Below are 12,153 nucleotides of genomic sequence, written 5' to 3'. Positions count from 1 at the left end.
AGGGATCATTTCTGGTGCCTCGAGCCTATATTTCTTTTGGTTTATGGAGCAGATCGGTGTGATTTGATGCCATGACAAATGACAACAGATGCAGCAGCCCTGCTGGAAATCTCAGAGGCCTCTGTAATGACTGCATGGGTCACGGATCTAATTGATCCTCTTCCTGGAAGAAGCCGTGCCGCCAGCTTGACAAGGGGATGTTACGGCATGAACAGTGCATACACAGAAACATATATGTTTGTGTTCGCAGTGCTCTTACCTAAACAATTTAAAGATCTGACAAACTGTGGGAGATTTATGCTGGGGAAAAGGGAGCAACCACACAATTTTTCATTAAAAGCCCAAAGAGGTCTGTCAGTCCTGATTGTTCCTGAAGTTTAAGCTTTCTATCCCGATAACTTCTGTATTGGCGCCAAAGCTCAGCAAATTACAGCAGTGGGGTTGGCTGCCGTGCGAAGCTTCTCTTTCACTTAGGAGGGCCTTAAGTGTGGAAGAAGACTGAGGCCCAAGTTTGAGCTCAGTTTGTCTCGGGACTGGGTTTGTGTTGAGGGCTGCCTCTGGGCAGGGCTGTCTCTACTGAAGCATTTGACTGGTTTAACCATTTCAGGGCCAGCAGAGCTTACTCTTCAGTCACCATTCACCAGGGCCAGAAAGCAAACACGACTAAGGAGGTGAGGTTACGGCAGTGGACCTTTCCACACAAATGATATGAGGCAGAAAGTATCCCAGCTTTCTCTCTGGCTTTGCAGCTGGGACTCCTGACTTCAAATATCAAGATATTAAAACGGCAGAACCATGCTGTATTTCCATTTAAGTACAATCTCATCATAATCAACGTCCATGGAGGCTCCCACAGTGGGAATGTTACCAGAACACATCCAAGATGATCGCTTTTGAAGTAAGTGGTGGTAAAAGTTGGATAAATTATGACACAGTCCTAGAAGGTGGTAACATGAGAATGGGGCAATGACTCTGCATTCAGATGTGAGATTAAACTAACACTTATGGAGGCAATCCATCTTATTCTAAAGTCAAAGCTTCTGCAATAGAAGATAACAACATTATACCCATGAGGCTGGCCGTATGCTCTGATTAATCAAACTATTTAATTTAACCTCTATCATTAGTATGAATATGGGCAAAGACAACCATTTATAACACTTTGTCCTTCTTCAGCATCTTTCATTTATCCAAGATATCTGCACTTTTCAGAAGAGGCAATGTGTCCTGCTAATTAGAGGATGGCAGTAAAAATCAAGAGACTAAATCACGTACGTAATTCTACCACTGGCTGCTATGCTACCACAAAAAAAGCACTTGCCTCAGCTTCCCCATCTGCATTACATTTCAGTGCATGCCCATTCCCGAAAGCCCTGGGAGTCATACACCAGTAGGCACACGGAAGTGCAAAGAAAGAAATAATTAAAACCCTGGGCAAGCCTGGAGGTTAAGTATTATTATTGCTTATTTAAAGATGAGTATGTCATAGTGCTGAAAGGTAACTCACGTGCACGAAACCACAGAGCATTTCAGTGACCTTTGCTCCTCCCCACTGCTATGTATTAGTCTGATTAGTTGAAACATGTTTTTATAAAAGGGAGAAAAATGTTATTGTTGTTTTTAAACACAATGTAGATTTATGGTCTGTTCACTTGGGACTCTGCCTCAAGTCCTCCATCCTGCTTTTAATTTACTCAGGCAAACTAACTTCCACGCAGTTTTATGCCAAAATGATATTGAATGACAACTACGTAATGATGTCACGACCGGGGTCCCAGTGCTGCTAGGTCTACAAGCCAGCGGAAAGAACTTTCTTAAGCCCTGATGCTCTTACCTGTCCCAATATACATCACGTGGTAGAGAGTATCCTTCCCCTGAACAATATCAACCACCAGTTTGGAAAATCGAATGCTGTCCTGAGTCACATACGGATCTACAGTCACCGGCTGCACGACATCATTCATCAGGAACAAGCGCTGCGCATCCTGCAGGACTCTCTCCGTCAGGTTCTCATTAGGGCTGTCATCATTCAGCGTCCCACACTAAACATGGAAGATTGAACTTCAGTACCTGCATTTTCTTCCCTCTCCAGCAGCCCAAGACCAAACTGAAATTCTTTTTTTGAAACCCATGTCCTGTTGATTTCCTGATCACGGGGCCTTAGCCTAGCTTTGGCCTATAGCCCACTCTTTAAAAATATTTGTCCCAGCTGGTCCACTGACCAGCGATGTGATGTTTCATTCCCTTGTGATACCCAGGAGCCAGCACACCAGAAGGGCAAAAGGCATTAACAAACTGAGGAGGAAAATAAAGAATTACAACTAGCTGCAGAAAGAGTTAAAGCTAGCAGGGGAGAGAAAGTTTTTGTGGTGATAAATCCTTGAAGCATTTCAAATAATCTTCAGACTCTACTTGGCATCTCAGACTGTACAATGCACAAAAACTGGAGGTTAAAAACCTGAAAAACGGGTTGATTTTGTATCACAGAACCCAACTCACCACAGTGCTTTTCTCCGACGTGCTCCATTCTGAACAGACCCTTCTGGCTTCATCTGAAGCAAGGCAGGTTAGCCACTAGCTCCCCCCTCCCCACACGTAGCTCTTCTATCCTCACAGCGAACCTGTGTCCATCCATCCTCCAGCACCAAAGGGTGCACTGAAATAGGACTCAATGGCCTTGTCCATTCAGAATAGGGGGAAAGAAGAGAGCTCATCTTACATCCTATAAACACCAGTGTAAGTCCTACCAGGTGGATGGCACATTTTAAGGCCTGAGTTTCTCTCTCACACTAATCTCTACAATTCAGCTTTTTCAAAAGCCAATGCAAGATTAAGCCCTCCATGCAGTTCTGTGGTCCATGTCTGTAGCCAGGGCTGGATCTTCACTCTTCCCCACAGTGCCATGCATGATGGGCAGATTTATTATTCCAAAAGACAGCTGGGTGACTGGTTATTTATCCTGCCCAAGGCCATGGGAGTCAGTGGTACAACTAGAAATCCTGACAACTCCCATACTCGGTCCACGGACAACTTTGCTTCTCACTAAGAGAAGCTCACACCTGAGTAATTTCACTAGAAAAAAAAAAAAAAAAACAAAAAAACCAAATTTCTTTTCCTTCATTTTGAGTCCAGGTGTTTGGGCTTTTCTTGGAAGAACAGTTAGTATATTGTGAATTAGGATGTGGATTTACAGCACTTCAGCTACAGTGTACAAATTTCCCATGTGCATACTCTCGATATGCATCAAAGCAACTCTTTGCAGTGTGGCTGCCTTTCCGAGGTGTACCGTGGAGAGCTTCTTTTTCAGCGAGCTAAAATAAATATGGATCCCAATGGATGATGTACTCAGCCCTACAACATTTTGGAGCTTGTGTGAACTAGGTGAACAGGGCGATACTAATTCCCACCACCTATGAACACGAACACTTTTTTATCAACTTAAGCATCTTCCTGAGTAGCCAGACTAAGGAAACATCAGTGGGTTTTTGATGTGTCCTCAAGTGGGTTTAATTTTTTTTTTTTTTTTATTGCAATGGTGGTTTTTAGTTCATGACTCATCTCACATCCTAAAGAGTTTGTAGATCTCTCTCTTCTGCTGTATCCTGTACTCCTTCTGGTTTACACTACTGTGTTGTTTTGGATGCTTTTCTCTCCACTCACTTTCCTTTCTAGAGCATCACTGAAGGAGTCCCAGTGGCAGGAATGTCATTATTGGTTTTGTTTTCTGTTCTCATCAAGTCACAGATAATCCTTTTGGTCTATTGGCAGCCTGTGTGCTGACACAGCATCCCTCTGGTTTGGTTTTATTTTGTTTTGTTCTAATTTCCTGATGATCTGCACTGCCCTGATCCTCTATATCCTTCAGTATTTCTCCTTCCTCTCTGCAAGAAAAAAAATATTCTGGCATGCTTCCCTCATCTTTCTTTGTGAACACTGAGGCAAAAAAAAATGATTTAATTTTTTTGCAATATCTGCCTCTTCTGTCACTAAATTACCCTTGACATCTCCTGAAGGCCCTTCACTGACCTCTTGTTCCTCCTGTACTTGAAAAACATCTTAATCTCTTCTTGCAATCTTCCTATTGTCTGCCACATACCTCCTTTTCCTTTCCTTATTTTCCTCTGACCCTTTTCTTTCATCTTGCTGCTGCAATCTTTGCACTCTACACTTTATCTGATATTCCTGGGTTAGCCCAGCAAGGGACATAAAGCCCTTGATTCTCAGTTAACCTTAATATTCCCCTTAAACTCAAAAAATAATAATAAAAAAAAAAAAGCCTGGCCACGTTTGGCATGGCTGGGCCTTCAGCGAAGCTTTGTTTCTTGGTTTTCAGTGCATCAAGCTGAGGGGGTGATCAAGAGCCCAAACCTGTCCCACCTTGTACAGGCAGAAGCCCTCCCTTCGGTGCCATGAGGGAATTCAGGGGGAGAAATCAGGTTCCTCAGCAAGAACCCAAGCACTTCCCTGCCTGCAGCATAGACCTGCCTCCTATCTGCTCTCGCTGTGATTTCAGGTGACTGCAGAGTCCTTTTTGGAAGGTCCCTGACACCACCAGCTTGAAGGCAGATGGCATTTGCAGGCAGCCTCAGCACCTTTGCCATAATAAAAGAGAGCCAGATTCACACAATTGGGCTGAAAGGATTCACCATGGGGAGGTGAGGACAGGAAGACAAGTCCATCCTCCCTAGGATTCAGCAGCTGGGAAGGGACTGAGCTGTAAAATGGTCTCATGCTTCAGAAGACTCAGGTTTGCTGGGGCTGTCACACACGTACTCTGCACTGCACTGACTGAATCTGGGCATAAAGTGACTGAAGTTGTTCTATAATTTTCAAATGGGCCCTTAACTGATAATCCTGGAAAGCTGCTCATTCATTAAAACAAAGATTTTTAAGGTGAGAAGGAACCACTGTGACCATTCTCACGTGTTTTCTTCCACCAGTTACTGCTGCAACATATCCATAACTTCTGGCTGAGCTACTGTGTCTTGGAAAGACATCTTACACTGAAACACTGGTAGCCTTAGGGGCCCTATGAAGTGATGGAAAACTCATCACATCCTTACACAGTCCCAGTGGTTAATTACCTCTCTTGTTTCAAAATACAGGTTGTCTCCATTCTAGTTTGACTTTGTCTACCTTCAGCTTTCAGTCCTTCCCTGTTTTGGTGGGGGCATATCACCATGTCCCTTGTGAGGATCACATTCACGGAGTTCATGTGTCAGTGATGAGCATAACAGAGATATAAAAGTAGGAAGAGTGGATTTCCTCTGCTGTGTCAGAGCCTAACACAATTCCTACCATAAGTAAGTACTGGTTGTCTCAGACAACGTTTTGCAAGATTTTCCAGTGGGAGGATTTGAGTGGTATATCCTGAGGAAAAAATCTTCCAACATTTTAACCTAGAAGAACATCTCTGGGCACAGATATTTTAAGCTCTTCATTGTTATAAAAACTCTGAACATTCTTATTATCTGTAAAAACATTCAAATTTTGCCAAGAATCTCCTGGTCTCAATAACAACTGGTAAGGAGTTCCACAGACTAAACTACTCATAAATGTGGAGAAATACAATTTATCTTCACCGTGAGTCTACCTGGAAAAATAAGCCCCACGCAAATCAGCCCAGTGGAGTGACAGAAGGTAAAAGGGACTGGAGTAAACTGAAGGGCAGCAGTAATACCTGGAAATTAGGGATGGGGTTTAACGTTGGCAGCCAGGCTGATCTTGGGTTTTCTTGGTATCGGAAAGGGCCATTAAATGCCTGAGTAATGGCACTCAGATTGAAGGCACACACTGCGGAGGCAGCTATGCTGTTTCTGGAAAAGGGAAGAAAAAAAATCAATTTAATCATTAGAACATTGACATTTTCATCATAACAGACATCAAACTCTACTCAAAAAAAAATACATGTAAATTGCTAGCTAGACGTACAGTGATACCAATCTCACCGGGAGTAAAAATAAATAAATAAATTGTAAAATGCAGATGGTTTGCATGACAATTTTGAGAATGAATTTTAAGCGTGGTTTGAAAATATCTGTGATTTAAGGCCATGGAAGCAGTTCTGACAAGAAAGGTGAGTACAGTTCAATTTGCATGGATTATTTGTGTCTGGTTTTATTTTTATTTTTTTAACAACCCATCTATCTTTATTGATTACAAACAACCTAATTTTTAATCTCTTGGTATTTCTCAAGGTGAAATTCTGTTTCTACAGGCTGCCGAAATCTTCAGCTATAAATTATATCCCCTAATATTTATGTATGTGTATATATATAAAAATACACACACACATGCACATGCATGCAGGGGAAGGGAGAGAGCGACAGTGCAAACCAGGCTGGTTGTTACAGCAGCTCAGCATGCAAAAAGGTCTTGCTAATATGTGTAAGCCTCTCTTTTCCGTGATCACAGTTCACTTCTTTGAGTTCCCAGCTGGGAATAGCATCTGTTTCGGGCATGCTGTTCGCTATGCATGCACCAGCCAGGGGAGGCACGGCTAGGGAAATGCCACCGTAGGAAAGACTCTTTGGAAGGGAGTTTGTTTTAGGGATGCTCTGTTGCCCAGTCAGACTCGCACACGGATCAATTGGGCCTTCACTGTCCCAGTTCAGTCATAGAGGACCCATTTCTGCAAGGGTCTGGGCAGGTTCAGCTCCTTTTGCCTCAAGAGGGTTGGAGGGCGCTTCCCAGATGGTGACGGCACCTCAGGGAAGCCAGCCCAAAGAGGGACGTTTTCTAAGTGGTAACCTGAAATTCAAATCTGCTCCCAGCTCTCCCCTTGCTTTTGTTTTTTTTTTTTTTTTTAAAGGAAAAGAACAATGTCTAGAGAAAAAGATATCAGAATAAAACTAAAAATAGGGCTAGCACAAGAGACTGACTCGTCACGGTGCCTTTTAAATAACCCAAGCCCTGCTGTATGTATCTTTCTGCTAATTAAAGCAATTTGAATGCTCTGAAAAGAACACATTTTTTTTACTAAACCAATAATTATACTCTCTTGCACAAAAAAAGCGCCTTGCTCTACAATCCCAGACTGGGAAGCAGAAGAACAGATTCTTTCACAGCATATTTCTTCTGAGCAATACAACATCAGGAAGAACTTCTTACTTCGCCTTCCCGTTCTCCACTCCTGCCCCTGCCCCTGCCCTTTCCATCCCCAGAGTGACGGAGCAGCTCACTTTGAACATGTCAAAGCAACGCCGGGTGAACCTTTCTCCACTTCTGTCTGAACACCGCTGACGCAGTGCATGCTCACAGACGGCAGCTCTTAAGACAAAGCTAATGATGGATGACAACTTAATGCCATGAGGCACGCATGGAAAAAAAAAAAAGAGAATGAGAAAGAAAATGAAAAAGAAAAAGAAAGAATAAAACCCTAGTCCCATAAAGCCACTTCTTTAAAAAAAAAGAAAGGATATTTTTGGGGCCCTGCTAAGGACTCCACAGTTTAGCCCTTTCCCTTTGCTACAGAGGAGAAAGGAAAGAGGTTTTCGACGAATCTATGGCCCATTTTCCTTTCCATCTGTGGCCTGGCATATTTCCCATCCCTCCCTACGAAAAGTTTGATCCCAGTCTCAAGCCAGTGACATCAACTTGTGCGGCTGGCCCCTGGGTTGTCCTGGTGTGAAGTGCAACCTTCTTTGTTCCCACCTCCTACTTCCTGTTATTAACTAGGTGGTTTAGAGAAAAGGTTAAGTTCAAGGAGGTTTTAACATTGTCTCCACTACCTCCCAGAAAAAAAAATTAATAAAACTTCTTAAATATTTCATCAGCAGCTTCCCCAAAAAGCTCTTTTTTCCACTGATTCGGCTGGGTATAACAGAACATGAAGCAATAAATCTATATGTGGGTGTTACCACAACCACTAATACCCTTTTGTTATAAGACGACCATAAATTCATTAAATATGATCCTTTCAAAATAAAAATACCTTTAAATAAAAAATCCTAGTTTTGTGGTGCATGGGTATTCTATTATAAAGAAGCTGAGACTGGAGCATACATCAACCCTCTTTGGTATGCAGAGCTCGTGCAGCATGATATAAGTCCCAGTGGAAGTTAAAAGAATAATTACCATTATTTCTCTAGTCGGATGACAAATTGGAACATTTTCTCTTTGAACTCTCAAAAGAACATCATGTTGTAGACCCAAAACGCTACTTGATCTAACTTCAGCTATTATCAATAACTCATTTCTTCAATTACACAAACGTTACATATTACATTGTCCTCCAAAGATACAAGAGAGAATGTACACCCGTAACATATGAAGAGTGACTTAAGCGTAACCCAGAGGAGATGGGTAACACTGATCATGTCTCATGTTAAACCTGGGAGACAGAAACAGCAGACAAGAACACTTCCAACCAGAGGTAAGCTATGTCTCCCTGCTTTGTATCCCCAAACCTATACCAATTTAATAAATGTAATACAGTTATTAATAATTTTGCCATTTACAACTTCTGTTCTTGTCTGAATGAATGGAAAAATGGATAGATAAAACATTATCACTATGGGCATAGAAGTCCTCTCTGAGTGGGAAGAAAAAAAAAAAAAAAAAGAAAAAGCGTCATCTCAAATGCCCAAAGCAGTAGCCAGGTTTCCTTTTAACGTTCATGAAGTTTGGCTAACATCTTTTAAATGTTTTCAGAGAATGACTCATGCTCCTTTCAATCCCAGGACAGATTTTCCCCAAAGTCCACAGTTAGGGTGCAACACTTAGTCATGTTTATTTTTTCTAGTTGCTTCTCCACTGGCTCACTTTTGGCACGTTGACCATGGTAGTGCAGAAACAAAACATGGAAGATAGATGAGGGTGGCCAAACACTTACCTACTTCTTGGCATTTACAGAGCAGGAATAACATTTGGGCTCTGTTGACTCTCATAGTGAAACTCCCAACAGTGATTTAGTTCAAGAAGTTGAGGCTGATGCTTTGTGACTTCAAGGGCTGAAGTTCATGCCCTGTCACACCAGCAAGTGACACATTAAAATAGGAAGTCCTGTACTTCAGTGGGGCTTCACTTCTTTGGTTTGCTGTGGGCTTCTTGGGAACAGACCCTTATTCATATTGAACAGTACTCCATTGCACACAAAACCCACAAAGAAGTTGGCTACCCAGCATGGGAAAGGCACTTTGAGTGTCTGTCATCTGGAGTAACTAACTCAAATTTTCACTCTCTAGTTTACACATCAGGATAACCCCCCCCTGGAGAACATGTATTATTGAAACTCAATACCACGCAGACTGGTTATAGCTTGTAACTTATCATCCTAGCCTCGGGCTTCAGAGAAAAAGTTATTTGAGTTTTCCTGACTTAAAAATATACATTATGAGTTTTTTAATATATTTTTTAATTAACTCCTCTTCTCCTTTCTGCTTTCACAGCTACACTAAATCATTCCAATTACAAGTTTTTTCAATATCAAGCCAAGAAGAGGTGATTATGAAGTTTCAGAAATCATGCCTTCCCCTCAGAGTTCCAACGCTGCTTTTGATTTGCGGACCTGGAACAGTCTCTTGTGGAGGTACAGTCCCCCTTGGAAATGCCAAATGCTGTGTAGCCCACATGACCTTGTTTCTATAGAGTGTTGTTCAACAACAATTTATATTGATTTCAGTCTAAGCTGTTGTGATCCCATCTGTCTCATTCTCCTCCCTCCAGTCCTTCTCTCCCAAGCATATGTACCTGTCCATCTCATGGGACAGCCCCAATGTTCGCACAGTTGTGGCAGAGTGTCCAGGCAGTTAACCTGGCTGAAAATTAATGACATTTTTCTGTTGGGTCATTTTTAGACCAGCTCTCTGAACTACACAACTAGCATTGCCACTACAACAAATCAGAAGTCTGTCACAGCCCAGGTTTATATCAAACTAAGTTACCCTAGAACTGCACAGTCACCTTTATGGACTCCAGGAATCTATGAACCATGAATTAAAAACATTGTTCTAAAGGCTATATTGCCATGATCGATAACACAGACCTATCTATTCCTTCATGTTAACCAAAGGACCATTCAAAAATGATTGCACAGACTGTCTAAGAAATCAGGATATTGTCAGTCTCAGACTGCTGGAGATAGAAGAAGGGCAATAAAACCAGTGCAACTTACACATTAGTAGTGAAGACACCATAGATCAGATCTTGCTCAGGAAGGTAGAAGGTGCTTTGCAATTCATTATAATAGAAAGGGATTTCTCCAGCACGGGAGCAGTTCAGCCTGGCCTTCATGAAAGTTGTCCATGTGTCCTCCAGCAAAAATCTCCCTCCAATATCATTTTTGCAAACCCTTGCCACACGAGAATACACTGTTTTCCCACAGTCATGTTCTACTGCATTCTCACGGAAGAAGAAGTAGGTGAACAAACCGATGTCATAGGCCGCAATAAAGTTAGGCTCTGAAAAACAAACATTTGAAGAGATTTATACAGGTCAGAAATCAATCTGTGCTCACTGCCTCACCCAATGCATTGCACCGCCAGCTCCCTTTACACAGGCTGTCAAAGCTGGGACCATGGGGAGTTTGGAGTCAGCAGATGACATAAAAGCAGTAGATGAGAATAATGATATATGGGGATATAGCTCTAGTTCCATTTTCCAGATCTTGGAAAGATCCCATTGTTTCCCCACTTTATTGCCAAAGCTGCTACTGAGTTCTGAAAGCAGAGTTCATCACCTTGCATATGCATGACTATTCTCTGTACCTATACTCATTTTACAACATAAAGCCTTCCCATTGGATTCCTTCACCTACTCACTTCTGAAGTGCACCTTATGGCGTGTTAAATATGCTGCGTGCATCCGCCTGATTCCCCAGACTGCTGCATTAAAACATTCAACCTATTCTCCCAGTGCAATCACATCTGGCTTTTATCACGGAGCCTTTCCAGTTTCTAGGCACAAAAGATTATCCTATGTCGGTAAAACAAAACCATGCCACAGACTGACAGTATTGAAGCAAGCTCTCCTTGATTCTTTTTCTCCTAGAATTATTGTTATTATTTTCACAAGAATTGAAAAGAACCTGGAATGGTTTTTGTCGTGAATATTTTAATTGGGTATTTAACAAAGCTTTAAAGTGTACTTACAGTCTTTTATCCCAACAGTTTCTTTAGGAAAGGGAAAAGATTGGCGAATGAATAATATTTGACTAAACAAAAAAACCCTGTTGTTTTTATACGGTGCTTTTACAACGTTCATTTCTGAGTAATGCTCCAAGGAAAGTCCAATTCCTTTAATACTGCAGCCCAGGAGTGAAAGGAGAAGAGAGTTGTGGTGGAGGGAGAGAAAGTCAGGCTGATACTGCCGCAAGGCAGGTTTGGGAGGCAGACGATGGTACAGAGGAGAGGGTGCTGCAAAGCATCTCCCATCAAACTTTCTCCTTCAAACAAACAGCAAATCTTAAAGGGACCGTTGTGAACACCAATCTGACCTTCTGTCTAAGACAAACCAGAGGATTTCACCCTGTAATTCCACCACCAGATCCTGTAACTAACAGGTGAATTAGACCACATCTTTTGAAGGAGATCTGATCTTACTGGCCAATGTCACATGGCTTTACATCCATCACTTTCCTCATGACTTGTTCAAATGACTACAGACTGCCCCAGCTGCAACCTGTACTTTTTCCACTTGACATTATGTGGTTTCAGCTTCCAATCACAGGCTCTTGTCATGACTTGTCTGCTAGATTAAAGAACTTTATCCTGCCAGAAATCTTCTCTTGATGTAAGTACTTCCATATCATGAACAAAACACCTTTTATCTCCTTTTCAGAAAGATAAATAAATTGAGCTCCTTTAAGTCTCTCGCTGTGAGGCAGGCTTTCCAAGCTTCAAATCACTCCATGGCTCTTCTCTGAATCGTCTTCAAGTTTTCCGTTTCTTGTTGAAAAGTGGCCAGAACAGGATGAAATTACTCCAATGTCACCAATGCTGCACAAGGTTATAAATCCGAGAGTCACGTTAGCTTTTCCAATCACAGAACAGAAACTCAGTTTGTCTTTCCTTAAGCTCCCCTCTTTCAATGTGACTTCTTTCTGAATTCTTCATTTGTGCACAGACAAGAGGCACATATTTCTAGTGAGCATATACGGGTTATGGTGATTCTTGGTCCTAATTCAGTCTTGCCCGATGACACTTTTCCCACCAC

The 12,153-nt window shown here is 42.0% G+C and overlaps 1 protein-coding gene across 1 annotated transcript in view; it reads right to left on the bottom strand.

The window, feature by feature from the left end:
* Positions 1 to 12,153, bottom strand: part of SEMA5B (semaphorin 5B) — a gene marked incomplete at both ends in the record, with an annotated part of 136,669 nt that overhangs the window by 54,398 nt on the left and 70,118 nt on the right. Inside the window, 3 exons of the mRNA XM_082484342.1 lie at positions 1,835 to 2,042; positions 5,681 to 5,816; positions 10,115 to 10,400. Of these exons, the coding sequence (XP_082340468.1) occupies positions 1,835 to 2,042; positions 5,681 to 5,816; positions 10,115 to 10,400 (630 nt within the window). The remainder of the gene's footprint in view (positions 1 to 1,834; positions 2,043 to 5,680; positions 5,817 to 10,114; positions 10,401 to 12,153) is intronic.

This window comes from Vanellus vanellus (assembly GCF_965231255.1).
Source record: "Vanellus vanellus genome assembly, chromosome: 5".
Classification (NCBI taxonomy): domain Eukaryota; kingdom Metazoa; phylum Chordata; class Aves; order Charadriiformes; family Charadriidae; genus Vanellus; species Vanellus vanellus.
This window is presented reverse-complemented; position numbering and strand designations above follow the sequence as displayed.